Raw genomic sequence first — 20,205 nt, 5'->3', positions numbered from 1 at the left:
AACGTTTTACGGAAAGGGGAAAGACAATTTCCAAATTTTCCCCTTCCGACGGCAGCTAGCGCTAAAGCGTTTAACCAATGAAAACCGTACACAAGAAATGCACGACTTTTGAAGGGTTGCGTTATCCTAGTGTGGGGAGCTGTGTTTATTGCTCCTAGATGCCACGCGAGCTAACAGCTCCCTACACTCACTATTACCATAAATCTCAACAAGTTTTAGCGAAAGGGAAACAAGTTTAGCTAAGGTTTAAACTCAGCGCGGAAGGAGTAATTCCGAGTTTTCAACCAGTGCCACAAGCTGGGATTGAACCCGGCTCCTATCGCTGCGGGGCAAAAGTGCTAACCACGCTGCCACCTAGGAGCCACAAACACAAGGAGAACGCAGCTAACCTTTAAACACACTAACGCAGTGTTGTGTACGATTTTCATTGGACGAACCTTTACGCTGAACGTTTAACGGGCGGGGGGGGGGGGGAGACAATTTCCTAAAGCGTCTAGCTGTGTTTGTTGCTCCTAGCTGACACCCTCCACATAATAAAGATTGTCAATGATAACCAAGCAAATACAATTACTTTATATTCAGTTCTCTCCAGTCCGGAAATGAGAAGCACTTCCGCGACCAGCAAGCACAACGCCAAGTTACGATGGATGGTGTTACGAATGCACCACAACTGTCTGAAAGTTACAAAGGCTTAAAACGTGTCTCAAAGTACTTAAAGGGGAAGACTACAGTGGCCATTGTCTACTTTCGCGCTATTTCAAGCTGAAATCTTAATTTTGTATTTTAACTTATAAAATTAAGATTTAAGTGTAGAACAGCCTCTTAATTGTTTAGGGACTAAAATAATTTTGACAATTTTAAATTGAAAAGTAATTAGGTTATTACGTTTTAATTCGGACCCCCGGAGCTAATCAAGTTGGGCAAGCGTCCAAACTACCCTTTAGTTAGGAACTTATATCTCGTTAACTATTAACATTAGAATTATCAAAATTATTTTAAGCAGTAGAGGAAGTTTCAGCCTAATAATAAAAATGTAATTCAATGATGTAATTGTTAAAACAGAAACGTTCAGCTTGAACGAAAAAGAGTCTTTTACTGTATTCTTCCCTCTTAAGGATCAAACGAAAGGGCCCCTGGCACCTAATAGCAGTGGTTAAGAAGACGCAAATAGCCAGCGACAAGATGGAGATGCCGCAGCCCACATAAGTGATGTAGGTCAACGCCTGTAAATGTCCGACCGAGAAATCGCTCACGACTCCGTGAATGTCCATCAACAGGGCGAAATTGGTCAAATGGTCGCAGGCGCAAGTGGTTTGGTGGCTATCGTTCGATGGCACTTCCCAGCAACCCTCGTCAGACCAGGTCTTTCTGCGAAATGAGATAGGCCAGGAAAATTATGTGGCAGAGGAAGGAAAATATTTGGTCAAAATCTGGGGCAGCCTACAGCGGTTTGGGCAAAGTATGATTTTTGCTAAGCCAAAAACGCTGATGATTTCGGTTTTGGGTAGGGCTCGGCGTTCGGATAGGAAATTTTTCCGTTCATTTCTTTTATATCCATATCCGAAAACTAACCGAAAAAAAACTTATTTGTTGCATATCAAATCGTATAATAGTCGTGAATAATATCCATCAATAAACAGTCAATTCAAATTATTTATGTTTAATTGAAATTTTGGCCGTTAATTTTGGCCGTTAATTTTGGCCGTTAATTTTGGCCGTTAATTTTGGCGGTTCATTTATCAGTTTCCCCGAGCTCTAGTTTTGGGTTGGTTTTTCTAAATTTCTATGGCATATTTGCTAGTGATTTTCACAACAATAAAGAAGTGTTTAGCAAATAGCGAGTATAATTCATTATTGAATTAAATCATTTTCTTAATTTGTATAATTATATGAATGTATTATTAGAATACGTATAACCATTAGTGTATAATATATTGTTACATAAGTGTGACAATTTCTATTCTTCACATGCAAAAGTTTTACTGAGAGCTATTTACAAGACAGACTACATTACGGGCTTTGTTGCCGTTTTGCGTCCGCTTGCTAACGCGTCACTAGCCTTTGCCAGAATTTCACTAGGGGGATATTTTCCTCTTGTGATGACGTTACTAGCTCAGTCAAATATTTACCACAGTGACCAACCTAAGGAACAATATTATTGCGCGGCGGGAAGAAAACTTTAAGGGAAACTGGCAGAAGAAATCCTAGGCCTTTAAGGATTGTAGACTAATATAAACTTCCCAGTGAACACGCGTAAGTGATTTCGACTATAGTAGATTGTAAGTCACGAACATAAACTCGATCCACCATATTGGAAAGTGATCGAAAATTACCTGTGGACATCCCAAAAGGCGCAGATGGGATGGTCCGCTTCCGGTCTCTTCCCGCGAGGCACCACAAAGCTCATTCCATTCGACAAATTGAAGGAGATGGTGTTGTTCTCCAACAAGCTCAAGCCGACCACGGGACTATTGACTTCGGTAGCACTGGTGGAATTCTTTAGAAGGCTGCAAATGAAACCAGTAACACTTGATGATACTAGAAGTTTACTACATATCTATCTAGAACATTAAAATGTAACATAATTACTCATAAGTATGCCTCTGTATAACATTTCCATTGAAAAAAATTCAATGAGACCTTGTTTCACGCGGAACATACATTGAACGGACTCAAAAATGCAAAAAATGCTTTTAATCCTTGCGCTATTGAAAAGGTTACCATGGAAATGAAATCATGTGATCGCGAGGCACGAGCTTAACTTGACATGGGCAAAGCCAAGATCGCGCGAGGAATTCTCACTAACTTCCGTTTCCCATCAGTAAAGTTGATGACGCGTATTTCGTCACGGAGTTGTAAGTTACGTAATTTACGTCATATCCCGTGAACAAGGTTTCATTAACGAAAATGCTTTTATGGCATACTTATGAGTGATTATGTTACATATGCTACTACTTCACAATGGGCAAGAATTTAAAAAACAAATCGCGTACCACGGCTGGACCTTTACGATCGGGTTCGTAAACATTTCCAGAATGAATTTCCCTGGTTTTCCCGGACCAATTTGACAAATTTTCAGCGACCATTTTAGTATAATAAATCAATGGTTTGAAATATTATCTTGCAAAATATGTAATATGTATTTTTGATACATCTTTAGTAAAATTTATTTCCCTGATTTTTACACTTTTTCCCTGTCCTATTTTTGATACATCTTTAGTAAAATTTATTTCCCTGATTTTTACACTTTTTCCCTGTCCTATTTTTGATACATCTTTAGTAAAATTTATTTCCCTGATTTTTACACTTTTTCCCTGACCTATTTTTGATACATCTTTAGTAAAATTTAATTCCCTGATTTTTCCAGGTTTTTCCTGACCAATTTTTGATACATCTTTAAAAAAATTTATTTCCCTGGTTTTTACACGTTTTCCCTGACCTATTTTTGGTACTTCTTTAGTAAAATTTAATTCCCTGATTTTTCCAGGTTTTTCCTGACCTATTTTAGATACATCTTTAATAAAATTTATTTCCCTGGTTTTTACACGTTTTCCCTGACCTATTTTTGGTACTTCTTTAGTAAAATTTATTTTCCTGATTTTTTAAGTAATTTTCAAATTCCCTGACTTTTTACGTTGTAAAATCTACAAATTAAACTACCCAAGGGCATTTTCCTATTTATAAATCGTATCTTCGCTATGCACTAGTTTCAGATAATCACCCAAATATATTTTCATGTTTCTAGCGAATTAAATTAACTGAATAGGGGATATAGATACTTCTCTTTTAAGACATATTATTTACTTCCGCTGATACCCATTAATTAATATCTAATGCAGCCGACTAAGGTGAAACCTGAATGTCCTCACCTGCGGTCGGTTAAAAGCAGTACTTCTTCCATGTCTTCGAGGCTGGTGAAGAGAGCGATGGTGTAGCCAGGATTATCCTCAGTCCTTGGCAAGTCACCTTCAAAGCCGGAGTTCAAGGTCATGGTAACATTGTGTGATGACGACCCAGTCAATGGTAACGTTAAATTGCGGTCCGTGAAGGAGCCCCTGGGTTCTTTGATAGCTTGAAGGACTAAACACAAAATAAAATGATATGGCAAGTATACAGGGTGTTTCAAAAGATTATGAAAACATTTGTAGGAGTTGTAGGGGTGAGTTGAGAAGTATGCCTATTCCCCCATTTTCCTACGATGAGTGAAAAGAGCGCCAGAGAGCTTCAAAGTGTGGCCTACTAGCCCCTGGAAGTAGGCTGCAACAAGCAGCAGGGACTTTAAATACTGTTTAAGTTTACCTTCTTACGCTGGTTACCTCGATTTGTTTACAAAGTCCTTTTTAACCTATCGCACGAACCCAAACCTGAATGTTCGCGTTTCCCCGCTGCTTGGTTTCGCGCTTGTTGCAGCCTACTTCCAGGGGCTAGTAGGCCACACTTTGAAGCTCTCTGGCGCTCTTTTAACTCATCGTAGGAAACTGGGAATAAACAGGCATACTTTTCAACTCACCCCCTACAACTCCTTAAATTTTTGCATAACCTTTTGAAACACCCTGCATAATACTTTTTATGAGAACATTAATCTAGGGCTTCTAACGGTGATCTGGTCTCTGTTGCTTTCCAAGATTAACTGGATTATTTTTAATCCGATACCTTTAGCGGATACCATATTTTGTTACTCTAATGGCAGTACGCGGATATGTTTCGCGCCTGTCTGACAAACCTAAATGATTTTCACGGGTTGATCTACTTTTTAAATTGTATCTTTAATCCGCGATAACTATGTGGTTACACTATTTTAGTGTATCTTTATATTGGCTTGGTGGAACTAAGCCAATTTTTTGTGGCCATACAAAAGTTTTGAAGGATAAAATAATTTAACTAGATGTCTAAGTAGACAACATGAAGACCGATATCTACGCGCTTATATAAGAAAAAACCTTACTATATCTGTGGTCTCGTCAGTTACCGAAACCAAATAAAAAAAACCGTTAGCCGCGGGTCAGATAAAAACGGGTACAAGTAGCCAGAGAACTCAGGTTGTTTATCGGAAATATATCTGATATGAGATATAGAAATCAGTTTGCCTTATTCAGATAATCGTTAGAAGCCCTACATTAATCTATGAAATTATAATTAAATGTTTCTTAGCAACTAGATTTAACCCTTTGAAATGAAAATAAGCCTTTATAAATTTTCAAAACTTACAAACGTGTTCTTTTTCAACCGTACGTTGAGAATCATTCATGGCATAGGCCAATTGGAAGCCGACTTTGTTGACGTTAGTGAGCAAGCGATTGGCTACCTCCACCCTTTCTTTCTGCGTAATTAGGGACAATTACTGATTAATAAAAACATCTAACGTGACAAGACGGTACCTCGGGTATGTCAGTCCACCTTTCGGACGAGTTCAAGAATGAGTTGACGGTATCGGCCAAGGACTCCGTGACATTCTCAACCACGTGTAACCATTCCTCGGCGGTCAAATTTTGCTTGTTATCCAATGTGGAAGTCACGTTGTCGATGATGTCCGCTACGGCTATGATGTCGCCACCCGCGTAAGCGTGTGCAGCGGCTTGCGACAAGTAATTGTAAGCGCCAGAAATGTCCGAAAAATCGATCTGTAGAAGTAGTTAATGCCCATAATACTTAACCATCGCTGGTTCGATGCACTTTTCAATGCGAGCTATTTTCCCATAAACCGTTTTTTTCCCGACCAAGAACAATTCGTCGCCATTCAAACAAAACCGAGTAACTTGAGATACGTGGTTTTGTAAAAATTGACATATTTAGATTCTACACCCCAATTTCCGTATATATAATTAAAAACGTTAATAGGTTGCAATTGAATTTCTTTTTTAAATCGAGAAAACATTTAAACGTATCTTTGATATTCATAACGCATTTCGCGCAAAAGCACGTATCTTGCTTATTTTCAGCTCCATGACGCAAAACCACGTATCTCTAAAAATTCACCTTTAGCAAAATATTTTTAAATCAAAATCCTCATAAATTCAATATTGAAACGAAATTATTAAACTATAAAATTAACTCGCGTGTAAAAACCTAACACGCAATTTCACAAGTCCCTGCAAAATTAAAAATCCCTTTTTCTCAAAAAGGTCACCGAAAGGATACGTGTTTTTGTTTTAACGGCGACGAATAATATATTTATTTCTACTTTGGGCTAAAATAAGGATTTTTTAGAACTGCCCGAATTAAACTAAACCCCCAAAACATAATTTCAATTGGGTAAAATCAATAAAAATGGGGTAAAATAAAAAAAATGGGTAAATCGTAAGGATTTCCAGTCCTTGATTTCCCCATTCTATTTTACGTAAAGAAAGTTTAAACTCTAGTTGGGAGAAACATTTTTGGTTGCCATGGAAAAACGAATGAAAATTTCGAGGTAAATAAAGGTCTACTCAATCCCCGAGTTTGAAGAAAACGGGGGAGAAACACCTCGGGATGTCTCCTTGTTAGTTCTGCAAAATGAGCCTTTCTATAAATTACCGTGGCCTTCTTGTTTATTTTTTTTTAATCCTACAATGCTTCCTTAGCTCCCCCACTAAAGAGAGCTAGTGAATTCGTCCAGAACAAGTTGGGCAGTCGTAGCGAATTTGTGGAAAGGCTTATTGGCTGCGTTTGTCGAGATGTACAAGCAGTGGCGTAGCTGATGGTCCGCAGGGCCCGCGGTGCGGGGGGGCCTCGAGCTTCAAGGGGGGCCTCGAGCTTGGGAAGGGCCCCGCTAACCATAAAAAAGAAATAAATAGGGGGCCTCATAGAGATTTTTGCGGGGGGGCCTCTGAGTTCTCAGCTACGCCACTGTGTACAAGAAATACCCGTCCACCGCGACATCTCCCATAAGGTCATCATTTATTTTAAATTTTTCACACTTTTTGGCTAGTAGGCCACACTTTGAAGCTATCTGGCGCTCTTTTAACAGTACTAATCGTAGGAAAATGGGATAATCAGCTAGGCTAGGCTAATACCCAAGGCACCACCTTAGGCCTAAGTCATCATGCGACTTTTGAAGCCCTTAATTCAGGTGACCGGGTTACAATGCGTAGGAGGGTGGTGGCAAGCCCTGCATAAAAACAGGCATACTTCTCAACTTACCCCCTACAACTACTTAAATTTTTGCATAACCTTTTGAAACACCCTGTAGTGCGTACCAAAACCTAGATCGAAATTATTGCTGTGTACGATAATTATTGTAAAATATGTAGGTCTGGTAACACTGGAGCGAATAAAAAAAATACCATTTGCAATAAATTAATAACTTCCGGCGACTTGCACGAACTCAGATCGGGCGCGGTAGGATACCAATGGCCAGTGACCCTGTTGCAGTACCAGACGGCCATTCCTGAAATTCACAGTTCATAAAAGCTGCAATCGCGAGAGAGAGATAGACCATTTTACCATTCTGGGCGGGTGGAGGACATTTTTGGGTGACTTTATCATCCCCGCAAGTATATTTCCAGTTTAATCCACGTTGCGCAGTAGCTTGGCAACATTTAGGCTCGGAGGTCGAGGTCGTTGGTGGAACGGAAGTACTGGTGTGTGTTGCTTCAGTAATGACTTCCGAAACGGTAGTAATTGGAGATGTTGAGGGAGACGTGGTTGTGGTATAGGGAGGAGTGGTATTCGGCACTGAAGAAGTCGTGGGAACATCACCTGATTTACAAAAGATTAATTAATCGAATAAAACCAAAAGTAAATGAACCGAAGTTATAATCACGAGAAGAATTTCTCTCGCGTTATTTTCATTTAATAAGCCTTTCTATAAAGTCATATCGATTGCCGAACTTGTTTTAATGTATCGCTTTTAAGATCAGTCACGGCCAACTTAGATCGGTTATCGCTGCACTCGACATATCGCGCGAGACCATTTATTAAAATTTATAATTATAATTTATTAAATAAATGGTCTCGCGCGATATTATTTCAAATATTACTACTTTCACGTTTGCTTTTGTTTCACTTGAAAACCAAATTAGGGTTAATTTTCGTGTTTTACGTCGTCACTATTTCTTCAATAACTTTTCAACCACAATTCCGATTAGAAAAGTGAACCCAGAATTGGTTTTTAAATAGGATAACGCGTCGAACGAGCGTAAACACGACAAATTATACTAATTTTTTCGTGACGCCATTTCGGAGGGGTTTTACTATTTCCGGTTTGGGTTGTGCCCTACTAGTGGCAGCGCATTATCGTAACCGGCATAATATTTTCGTGAAGGTATTCTTTCCGTGAAGCCCTCACTCGGCTCTCTACCTAAAATAGAAACAAATTGACTGCCAAACAAAAACGGAAAGAAACTTTTGATCAGGACTGTACGTACCCTAGATTCGAAATCACGGCGTTTCTCGATAGCGCGTTTTCTCGTGAGGCTTTTACGGAGTTCGCGCCGGAAGTCGAAAAAAATCGGGCTTCATAGCAGGGTGAGAAGTAAGGAATTTCAATAGATAACCCAAGATTATATTACTCACCTTTAGTTTTCTTTCGTTTAAAAACATTTTTAGAGCTACAGGCATGATCCATTATTTTTTTAAAACAATATATTGCAAAAACCCCGGCGCAATTTTCACTAAAACTTTACGTTTGAACTAGATGTCGGTAGCCCTGCCAGCTCCATGGAGGCCATTTTTTCCGACTTTCGCCGGGAACTCAGTAAGAGCCTGCGTTTACGTGCAAGGAGCTTGATTTCGAATCTAGGGTACGTTGTTATATTACCTTTGGTTTATGCTAGCGTATATTGGCTATCATAGTGAAACGTCACTTCTACGTCACGAGTGACGCGCCGGATACATCTAAACAAGAAGGCCAATGTAACTTTATAGAAAGGCCCAATTCCCGTTTGACAGCTTAGCTATCGCCACCTAGTGATGATTTTATTAAATAAATATATTCACAATAGATGAAACTAAGTCCAGGGGGGGGGGGCTGAAAAGATTTTAGTCACGTGACTTTGTGGAGAACCGCAGCGCCATCTATCCTAAGAAATATGAACTATTATTCATTTCATTTTGCTAATGGCGGTTTAAGTTTTAATCGATTCATCTAAATTATCTAATTATTATTATTATTATTATCTAAACCATTTTCTAAAAGAAAGGAGTAAGTTGGCTGCGCAATGGTAGTCACGTGATTATGTTTTCCTATTTTAACAAGTTGGTTCAGACCAAAGTTACTTTATAGTTTCGCAATTTTACGGTGATAGGTCAGTTTCGAATTAAATACCTTCGCATAAGGTAAAATGCCTTCCAGATTTCGCGTTGTTTACTTAAATTAGGTAGCGTTTTGGGCATACCTTCAAACTGACAATAAAATGGCAGTGTGTCGTTTTCAGTTTCGTTTTTATTAAACCCTTGAGGATTATCGGTGGTGGCACCCTGAACATAGAACACCCGGGCCGATTCGTTACTATAAAAAAAATTGTAACAGCTTTTAGTTATAACCCAAATAGCATTTCAGCTTACTTGGTCCAGAGTTCGATTGAGCCTTTTCCGTTGACGAAATTGAGCGCATCTTTTATCACCCTCGGCACTATCACTCGATTCATCTTGGCCAATACACCTCCTAACGTGATACAGTAATTTCGGGCTTCAATCCATGTGAGAAATTTGCTTCCGTGAACTATAGGGTATACGACATTAAGAACTGATCAATGTATCATTAAAGCTGGTTTCACACTCGACGGAAAATTAGCAGCGTAAAGTTGGACGTTAGCGGTATATCGAATGAGAATCAATTTTCAGCTCGGCGTTTATTATCGTCTTTCCGGCATATTTTCGAGTGTGAAACCAGCTTAAGTTGGACTCGCGACACAATTGGTCTAAATTTGAAATAACGCGAGCGGCGTTGCCAGCTTCCTGTTTTGCTCAAAATGCATTTTGAAAATGAAAATACCATTAGGCATTTTGATTTTGGAGTTTCTAGGAAACTATTTTGCATTTTGAGTTTCTAGGAAACTATTTTGCATTTTACGTTTCTAGGAAACTATTTTACATTTTACATTTTGAGTTTCTAGGAACTATTTTGCATTTTACATTTTGGGTTTCTAGGAAACTATTTTGCATTTTACATTTTGAGTTGCTAGGAAACTATTTTGCATTTTACATTTTGAGTTTCTAGGAAACTATTTTACATTTTACATTTTGGGTTTCTAGGAAACTATTTTGCATTTTACATTTTGGGTTTCTAGGAAACTATTTTGCATTTTGCATTTTGAGTTTCTAGGAAACTATTTTGCATTTTGCATTTTGAGTTTCTAGGAACTATTTTGCATTTTGCATTTTGAGTTTCTAGGAAACTATTTTGCATTTTGCATTTTGAGTTTCTAGGAAACTATTTTACATTTTACATTTTGAGTTTCTAGGAACTATTTTGCATTTTGCATTTTGAGTTTCTAGGAAACTATTTTGCATTTTACATTTTGGGTTTCTAGGAAACTATTTTGCATTTTGCATTTTGAGTTTCTAGGAACTATTTTGCATTTTGCATTTTGAGTTTCTAGGAACTATTTTGCATTTGGAGTTTCTAGGAAACTATTTTGCATTTTTCATTTGGAGTTTCTAGGAAACTATTTTGCATTTGGAGTTTCTAGGAAACTATTTTGCATTTTTCATTTTGAGTTTCTAGGAAACTATTTTGCATTTTTCATTTTGAGTTTCTAGGAAACTATTTTGCATTTTGCATTTTGAGTTTCTAATAAACTATTTTACATTTTACATTTTGAGTTTCTAGGAAACTATTTTGCATTTTGCATTTTGAGTTTCTAGGAAACTATTTTACATTTTACATTTTGAGTTTCTAGGAACTATTTTGCATTTTGCATTTTGAGTTTCTAGGAAACTATTTTGCATTTTACATTTTGGGTTTCTAGGAAACTATTTTGCATTTTGCATTTTGAGTTTCTAGGAACTATTTTGCATTTTGCATTTTGAGTTTCTAGGAACTATTTTGCATTTTGAGTTTCTAGGAACTATTTTGCATTTGGAGTTTCTAGGAAACTATTTTGCATTTTTCATTTGGAGTTTCTAGGAAACTATTTTGCATTTTTCATTTTGAGTTTCTAGGAAACTATTTTGCATTTTTCATTTTGAGTTTCTAGGAAACTATTTTGCATTTTGCATTTTGAGTTTCTAATAAACTATTTTACATTATACATTTTGAGTTTCTAGGAAACTATTTTGCATTTTGCATTTTGAGTTTCTAGGAAACTATTTTACATTTTACATTTTGCGTTTCTAGGAACTATTTTGCATTTTGCGTTTCTAGGAAACTATTTTGCATTTTACATTTTGGGTTTCTAGGAAACTATTTTGCATTTTGCATTTTGAGTTTCTAGGAAACTATTTTACATTTTACATTTTGAGTTTCTAGGAACTATTTTGCATTTTGCATTTTGAGTTTCTAGGAACTATTTTGCATTTTGCATTTTGAGTTTCTAGGAACTATTTTGCATTTTGCATTTGGAGTTTCTAGGAAACTATTTTGCATTTTGCATTTTGAGTTTCTAGGAACTATTTTGCATTTTGCATTTTGAGTTTCTAGGAACTATTTTGCATTTTGCATTTTGAGTTTCTAGGAAACTATTTTACATTTTACATTTTACATTTTGGGTTTCTATGAAACTATGACTTTGATACTTCACGACTAGTGTAAAAGTTAGTTCTAGTAATTATTTAGAAAAACAACGGTTGAATTTTGTGTCAAATATTGACGTTAAACACTTAAAGTTCAATTAATTGAAAATTTACATTTAAAATTCAGTTTTTAACTGGCTTTCAGCCAAATAAAAAAATAATCGTACATTATCGTACGCGTAAGCTGAATTATCGATAAATGCGAACTATACAGTATGCAGGGCACCCAGCCAATACCCTCTAAAAATTATAGGTATTATAGGTTTGGAATCGCTAAATTATAGGTTAAATATAGGTAAAAAATTATCAATATACAGGTTTTTATAGGATCAAAATTTACGGATACTTAAACTTTAATAAAATTATGACTAAAAGTATCACATTTTTGCAATACATAAAGCAGCCTGGACCACTTATAAAATGCTAGTATATTTTATGTGTCCCACACTTGTTTCAATTCTTCCTAATTCACGCCAAAAGTGGTCGATCCGCTGAGACTCGTCAATTTTTAACCCTTCCAATTGTAGTAGTTTAAAATCATCGACTGAATTACTGGAAAACTTGACATCAACATCGAATGGTAGAGACTTTGCCACTCTTACACATCTCTCTAAGCTTGATTTCACTCGGTTTTAGAAATTGTAAATTTTGAAAGATATTTTTGGAGATTGAAAGTTTTTGATCGGATAATCTTCCATTTTCAAATAAAACTTTTCGCACAAATTTATAGAGGCGGGAGTTTCGAGAAAAAAACGTAAACAATCCGAAATTTGTTCAAACTGTCTTAGTATAATTTTCAACAAAATGTTAAAAATATAGGAAATATAGGATAAAAAAAGCAAATATAGGTTTTTATAGGACCATTTCAAAATTATAGGTAAATATAGGTATTATAGGTTCGCTGGGAGCCCTGCAGTATGACATTGGTAATATCGTACGTCCCACAAATTAGCTCGAAATAATAATTATCGTACGTCTGGCAACGCACGCGAGCAAATCAGAAAAACCTTAGCCAAGAAATCTTAATGAAAGCTAGGACGAATAATTACTGTACCCGAAACCAAATGGAGCGCTATGGGCTTTTACGGCAGCGCCGCTTGTAGAACCCTAGTGTTAAGTATTGGAAAGATTTCTATCCAAATACTAAACACGTGCCCAATATTAGAGGACGACGTTAGGCCTAGCGTTCTTAGCTCGCCACTGTCGTCAAAGCTTACACCTTTATTACCATTTTGACTAGGCATTTTTAAATTTAAAATCTATTTAAACCTTTACACAAACTATATATGCAAAAACATTAAACCGAACTTCCTATTTAAATTAATTACATCATTACTATTTAATTTTTATTCCAATACATTTATTACTAAATAATTTAAAACCTATTAAAATTCCGAAAGCCTCACTTCTATTAAAAACAGCGGAGCAGACGACTCAATGCGGGTCATCTCACATTTTAACGCACGTGTTTTGTATTTAGATATAAATATTACGCGATTCTCTCGGTAGGAGCGCTGACGCCTGACGGGCGCTGCAAATTGTGGAACCGGGGATTTTGCGCAGAGCCTGTAGTTGTGGCTACACTTTCTCTGTTCGCCTGAATGTATTCTTGGTGAGAGTATTTGATTTTAAATTATTAAAAACACAAATAATATAGTACCATAAGTGGATAAAAAACATAAGTATGGCACAGAACGAATTCGGTGAATGGTAGTCTGTCGTGGTGTGAAGATTCCAGAAAACTCGTCCGTGCCTACTCTTTCCGTTGGAAAAATTGTTGGTTAGTTCGATGGCGAGAAATACGAGCGTACACGCGTTTAGGTTTGAAATTTGAAAAAGACTAACTTCTGAAATGGAGCCAGTGTTTATAATAGTTATTTTTATCTTCCGATTCAATAATTCATCAGTATTTACCAAAAGTAAGCGTTATTTACACTTTTGAAAGCATTTCAATTTTCCAAAGGGCTTGGCTGGTCCGTCGAAAAGACTGCCGGCGGACCGTCGGCGATTTTCCGGGCATCCTGCAAATACTAGGAGCAGTTCGCGGGGAGTTGTCAGTCCGCCGGTACGTTGTCATTAGCGAAACAGACTATCATTTCAAAAATTGCATTGGGTGAATTGGAAACTTGTGTCGTACTTATATTCACTAGGGCGTCACAAAACCCCAACGGGTATTTTTGACAAAACCCTGAGCGGAACGAGCTAGCGACAATATAAATAATTCAAATATTGAACACACATTTAAAGAAATTAAGGTAATAACTTTAATTTTTATGACATGACACTCATATCAAAGTAGTTTCAGCCTCTCCAGTTCTTTTTTTTTTTGAAAGCTAGCCCGGTCTTACTATTGACTTTCAAAAGTCGTTCTACGTTAAATCTGGGATCGAAAATTATGCCGTCCAATGTTTTTACGCGCGAAACGACAACGTATGCCATGCCGAGAGCGAATTCGTTGGGTCCGAGATCAACAACTGCTTGCTCAAGGCTCGCTCCGCTCAATTATCAATAAGTACCAATAAGTACCAGTTATTGTGGAATCAAAGTAAAATTTGGCACAGAGCCTAGCTGATTATTATATTTTACTACCAAGAACGATAATATACTACTCAATTAAGTTGCGAGTCGAAGTCGGAGCGCAGCGGGAGTGTCAGTGGTGAATGGTGAAAGAACGTTCGAAAATTATCATTAAATCCATAGGAAGTGCCACACTTATTGTTATTATGTTGCTTATGGAATGAAGCGCGGTCTGATGCTCATTATGTATGTTAGATCATATTTATTATTTTGACAGGGCCCAGAAGCTAGCATGCTTTTAGGGACACATCGCCTGTTGCTTCACCAGCAACCCTTGAAATTTCCAGTTTGAAGAGCGTGCGATAACATAAATCATTAGATATTTAAATTATTCATAATTGGCTAAATTTTTAAACTATTCATAATTGGCTAAATATTTAAATTATTCATAATTGGCTAAATATTTAAATTATTCATAATTGTCTAAATATTTAAATTATTCATAATTGTCTAAATATTTAAATTATTCATAATTGGCTAAATATTTAAATTATTCATAATTGTCTAAATATTTAAATTATTCATAATTGGCTAAATTTTTAAACTATTCATAATTGGCTAAATATTTAAATTATTCATAATTGGCTAAATATTTAAATTATTCATAATTGGCTAAATATTTAAATTATTCATAATTGGCTAAATATTTAAATTATTCATAATTGGCTAAATATTTAAATTATTCATAATTGGCTAAATATTTAAATTATTCATAATTGGCTAAATATTTAAATTATTCATAATTGGCTAAATATTTAAATTATTCATAATTGGCTAAATATTTAAATTATTCATAATTGGCTAAATATTTAAATTATTCATAATTGGCTAAATATTTAAATTATTCATAATTGGCTAAATATTTAAATTATTCATAATTGGCTAAATATTTGAATTATTCATAATTGGCTAAATATTTAAATTATTCATAATTGTCTAAATATTTAAATTATTCATAATTGGCTAAATATTTAAATTATTCATAATTGGCTAAATATTTAAATTATTCATAATTGGCTAAATATTTAAATTATTCATAATTGGCTAAATATTCAAATTATTCATAATTGGCTAAATATTCAAATTATTCATAATTGGCTAAATATTTGAATTATTCATAATTGGCTAAATATTTAAATTATTCATAATTGGCTAAATATTTAAATTATTCATAATTGTCTAAATATTTAAATTATTCATAATTGTCTAAATATTTAAATTATTCATAATTGGCTAAATATTTAAATTATTCATAATTGGCTAAATATTCAAATTATTCATAATTGGCTAAATATTCAAATTATTCATAATTGGCTAAATATTCAAATTATTCATAATTGGCTAAATATTCAAATTATTCATAATTGGCTAAATATTCAAATTATTCATAATTGGCTAAATATTCAAATTATTCATAATTGGCTAAATATTTAAATTATTCACAATTCGCTACGTATTAAAATTATCCATTATTCGTTACGTATTAAAATTATCCATTATTCGTTACGTATTAAAATTATCCATTATTCGTTACGTATTAAAATTATCCATTATTCGTTACGTATTAAAATTATCCATTATTCGTTACGTATTAAAATTATCCATTATTCGTTACGTATTAAAATTATCCATTATTCGTTACGTATTTATTATTTTAATAAATTTTAAAATAATTAAAACCTTCGTAAATATTTAATATTGGAACTAAATATTAATTGATGAGCTCCAAGGTGGTCGACGTAACGAAATCACTTTGTAGCAATCAATTTTAATTTACTTATTGCGCCGCCATGATTTTAAAAATTGGAGACTAAAAAGTTGACCTTACTTTAAATTTATAAAATTTTTACAGAATAATAAAATTAATAATACCCAGGGCACCACCTTAGGCCTAAATCATCAAGCGACTTTTAAAGCCATTAATTCAGGTGGCCGGGTTACATTGCGTAGGAGGGTGGTGGCAAGCCCTTCATGCCACTCGAGCCAAGAGTTCACTACACTCAATATATTTTTATGGAATAACTCGGGGAAATAACACTTTATGAAAGTGCTAACCACCCCAACATAATTTCGATGACCCCACAAATTAGCTCGAGGCGCAGTTTCCCAAAATGTTAAATGAATTTTAAACTGCGTAACACGTATATCAACGTTTTTGGCATAAAACGAACTCGTTTGATACGTCTCTCCAAAAGGAAATAGAAACTTCTTGCACCGTATTGTAACAGGGTTGCCACCAAATTTTCAGATTCAAATTCCCTGACTATTCCCTGTTTTCCCTGACCATTTTAACAGATTTTCCCTGTTTTATTAAGGCCAAAATTTTTCTTTTATATTTTACTTTTATCAGAAGTTAATAAATTTAGATGAACGTAAATTTCAGTAAAAAGTTTATTGGAATGTTGAAAAAATTAGCCAAACATTCAAGGAAATAAATGATAATCGTGGAATTTGTCATACATCTAGAGTTAAATTACCTTCAAAAAGTGCCAAGATAAAATTGAATTCCCTGACTTTTCCCTGATTTCCCTGACGTGTGGCAACCCTGTGTAAATAACAACCGCAAAGGGCTGTAGTGTGGGCGGACCCCCAAAAGAGTAAAGGAAAACATGACCCACAAGAGATGAAAAAGTGTTTCGCGGGTAGGCCCCAGGGACCTTAGTTCGTCGCCGTTAAAACAAAACCACGTATCTTTTCGGTGGCCTTTTTGAGAAAAATGGATTTTTTAATTTTGCAGGGACTTGTGAAATTGCGTGTTAGGTTTTTACACGCGAGTTAATTTTATAGATAAATAATTTCGTTTCAATATTGAATTTATGAGGATTTTAATTTAAAAATATTTTGCTAAAGGGGGTTTTGCGTCATGAAGTGAGATAGGAGCTGAAAATAAGCAAGATACGTGCTTTTGCGCGAAATGCGTTGTGAATATCAAAGATACGTTTCAGGGTTCATACAACATTTGGAAAATTAATTTCCCTGATATTTCCAGGTTTTCTCCTGGAAATTTCCCTGATATTTCCCGGTGCTAAAACACCGTATGTTTTCGTTTAATCGAAAAAAATTATATATCATTATTAAGGCGCTTCCAGGCTCAAACGAATTTCCCTGATATATCCAGGTTTTGGTTAAATATTTAAAATTTCCCTGATATTTCCCTGATTTTTTTGGAAAGAATCTGTTTCACTGATATTTCCAGGTTTTCCAGGTTCTCCAGGTTTGTATGAACCCTGCGTTTAAATGTTTTCTCGATTTAAAAAAAGACAATTGCAACCTATTAATGTTTTTAATGTTATATACGTAAATTGGGGTGTAGAATCTAACTATGTCAATTTTGACAAAACCACGTATCTCAAGTTACGTGGTTTTGTTTTAACGGCGACGAGTTACGCTGCTGTTCTGCTATGACTAAAAGCGTAATATGAAGAAAAAAACACTGTCCCTTCTTACATTGGAAACTTTCAGCTGCAGACACCCGCGGTCCATCTAGAAGGTAAAAAGTTCAACAGATAGGTATAAGAGTAAAGAAAAATAAAGTAAACACAGATATTTAAAAGTACCTGGTAGCTTAGTAAGAAGAAGACACACCACAACGGTACAAGTACTCAACAGTCCCAGCGCTCCCATCGCGTCAGTCCGACTTTAGAACTGCCGGTCACGTACGGAAATTAAGTCTTAACTATATCCCAGTTTTTTTTAAAGCAGTATCACTTTGAAAGCGGCTGTCACAGATACGACTTCACGGTCGTAAATTCTTATCGGAATAAGGATTCGGCAAATGGCCAACCGAGCGCGTTTGAATATGTCCAATTAATCCGATAAGATCAGTCGCTTAATGGCTGCAGTCAAGCCGTAAAATCTTATCAACAGCAATTGCGCAAAAAGAGAGGGGTGCGTACTCTACAGTGTATCCTATCTGTTGACACGATGGTATTTAATATTGATCTAACACTCTACGCAACGAACTATTTTAACCACTAATCAGAGACAACAGTAGGTGTATTACGACAATCAATTGACTATACGGAAGTCAAACAGTCTGTTACAAATTCCTCGAAACGTGCCAGACGCTCAACTGTTACAGGGATTTGGGTATGTTTGATCGAATTTCAAATGATCGAACGCGTTCTCGCGAGATAGAACCTTCATTTGATCGAACGCGTTCTCGCGAGATAGAACCTTCATTTGATCGAACGCGTTCTCGCGAGATAGAACCTTCATTTGATCGAATTTCAAATGATCGAACGCTTTCTCATGAGATAGAACCTTCATTTGATCGAACGCAAAATGAACGAAAATACTATTAGGATGAAGCTACTAAACCTGCCTTTTTTATCTAGAAGGTAAAGTAGGCAAATGAAGAGGTATTATTTAAATGATTAGACAGTTCTACGTGTAAGAACTCTTCGGTCTACCACAAACAAATCGGAATAGATCAGATTTAACCTAACCTAACTTAACCTCTTACAAGTTAGTTTGGCCTTAACGAACAGAGCGTTCTTCGCGAGTTCCACTACACCTCCCACTTCCTCCACAAAGTACTTAAACCACTATTCGATCAAATGAACCTTGGATCAAATTATACTTCGATCGCTTAAGCATTCGATCAAACCAAGAGTTTTCGATCAAACATACCTAAACCGTTACAGGGGGTGTAAATTGTTTTTGAAAATAGGCGATAGCATAAATGGTTTTGGTCTTAGCCAACTTGTTAAAATGTTCCCGGAATTTCGTCATAGCACTGCCAACTTCTATAACGCGCTTTGGCGATCGCGGCTGGCCGTTGTCAAAATATAGTTGCTGCGTCACTAAGCCTAGGTTAAAAACGTGTTCTAGTCAAAGTTTTTAATTTTTTTTACAATTTTCAAGTCAGAGACTCAACATCACTATCACAATAATTATACTTATGTCCGAGTCGTCGTTAATTTCCCTTAAACAAATCAATCTTTTTTCTATTAAAAAAGTATAGATATTTAAAAACATAACTTACCACAAAATTTTAAATATGAATTTTTTTAAAACTGAAACTTTTAAGTATTGTTGTTCATTTTTCGGAAAAAAAATTGCGGAAAGTTTTCCGCAATAAAAATAGAAAATTGAAACAAATTAATTTTTAAAGGTTTTTAATGTTTTTAACTTTTTATCGATATAAAATGTCTGATATCAGTAAACCTACTTCAAAGTGTTACATTGTTAATCAGTTTAAACTAGTCTAGAGGTTTTTTTTTACTTTCAGATTCGAAAAAATTAGGCGAAAATGCCGCTTTATTTAAATTTGCAAACAATATATTAGACTAATCATGCAATGAATTTTTTTGCGGAAAAATACGGAATATTTTCCGACTTACAACACTACTTTAATTTTTTAAAGCAATTTTATAATCACGTGATTATTTCTAAAGGATTCTACCCAGTATACCTTGCAATTTATGCTATCGCCTATAATTGAAACCTCATTTCACGCTGACAAATCCGCACTAAGCTACGATAATACCATCGTCTTAATCAAATTGGTAATGAAACCGATTAAACTGGGTTTTAAGGCCTGGTGTTAACCTGGGAATAGATGTTTCTATAAAATAAATTTAACAAAAACTATAAATATAAAATGTTTCTCATAAGTCACAAGACCGAGCTTCTTTGGTATACTTCAGCGGTTCCCAAAAGGTCACAGGGTTTCAGAGAATTCGCAGCGCGGCCATCTTTGTTTGTGCCAAGTAAAAAAATGAGTTGGGGTTCCGCCAGAATTAAGTGGATAATTTAGGATTCCGTAGCAAAACAAAATTGGGAACCGCTGATATAATCGTAGCACGCGCGATTTGCAAGCGCACTAGAAAATCCTAAATTCCTATCACACGCTCCTAGACTGGTAAAAGTAAGCGACATTAACGTAAAATAAACAATAAAACAACAAGGCCAATTTTCTGTATAGAACGACCTATTATAAATAACGAGATACAAATAGAGCCTCCTATAAAT

The 20,205-nt window shown here is 35.5% G+C and overlaps 1 protein-coding gene across 7 annotated transcripts in view; it reads right to left on the bottom strand.

The window, feature by feature from the left end:
* Positions 1-20,205, bottom strand: part of LOC149951374 (adhesion G protein-coupled receptor L4-like) — a 32,148-nt gene that overhangs the window by 3,695 nt on the left and 8,248 nt on the right. For 5 of the 7 annotated variants that reach the window (XM_090168013.1, XM_090168015.1, XM_090168009.1 and 2 more), the window contains exons 4-14: positions 17,677-17,712; positions 9,484-9,640; positions 9,315-9,427; positions 7,423-7,677; positions 7,263-7,366; positions 5,379-5,621; positions 5,209-5,320; positions 3,870-4,080; positions 2,334-2,507; positions 1,141-1,368; positions 572-674 (exon numbers count right to left, since the gene is read on the bottom strand). In XM_090168013.1, coding sequence (XP_090024139.1) covers positions 572-674; positions 1,141-1,368; positions 2,334-2,507; positions 3,870-4,080; positions 5,209-5,320; positions 5,379-5,621; positions 7,263-7,366; positions 7,423-7,677; positions 9,315-9,427; positions 9,484-9,640; positions 17,677-17,712 — 1,736 coding nt within the window. Of the gene's footprint in view, positions 1-571; positions 675-1,140; positions 1,369-2,333; positions 2,508-3,869; positions 4,081-5,208; positions 5,321-5,378; positions 5,622-7,262; positions 7,367-7,422; positions 7,678-9,314; positions 9,428-9,483; positions 9,641-17,676; positions 17,713-17,786; positions 18,032-20,205 lie in introns of those variants that run through there. The other 2 variants (XM_090168014.1, XM_090168011.1) reach the window with 2 other exon arrangements.

This window comes from Leiobunum rupestre, chromosome 3, assembly GCF_980474605.1.
Source record: "Leiobunum rupestre chromosome 3, qqLeiRupe1.1.hap1, whole genome shotgun sequence".
NCBI classification, from domain to species: domain Eukaryota; kingdom Metazoa; phylum Arthropoda; class Arachnida; order Opiliones; family Sclerosomatidae; genus Leiobunum; species Leiobunum rupestre.
The sequence above is the reverse complement of the archived record's forward strand: the minus strand, read 5'-3'. Positions and strand labels throughout refer to the sequence as shown.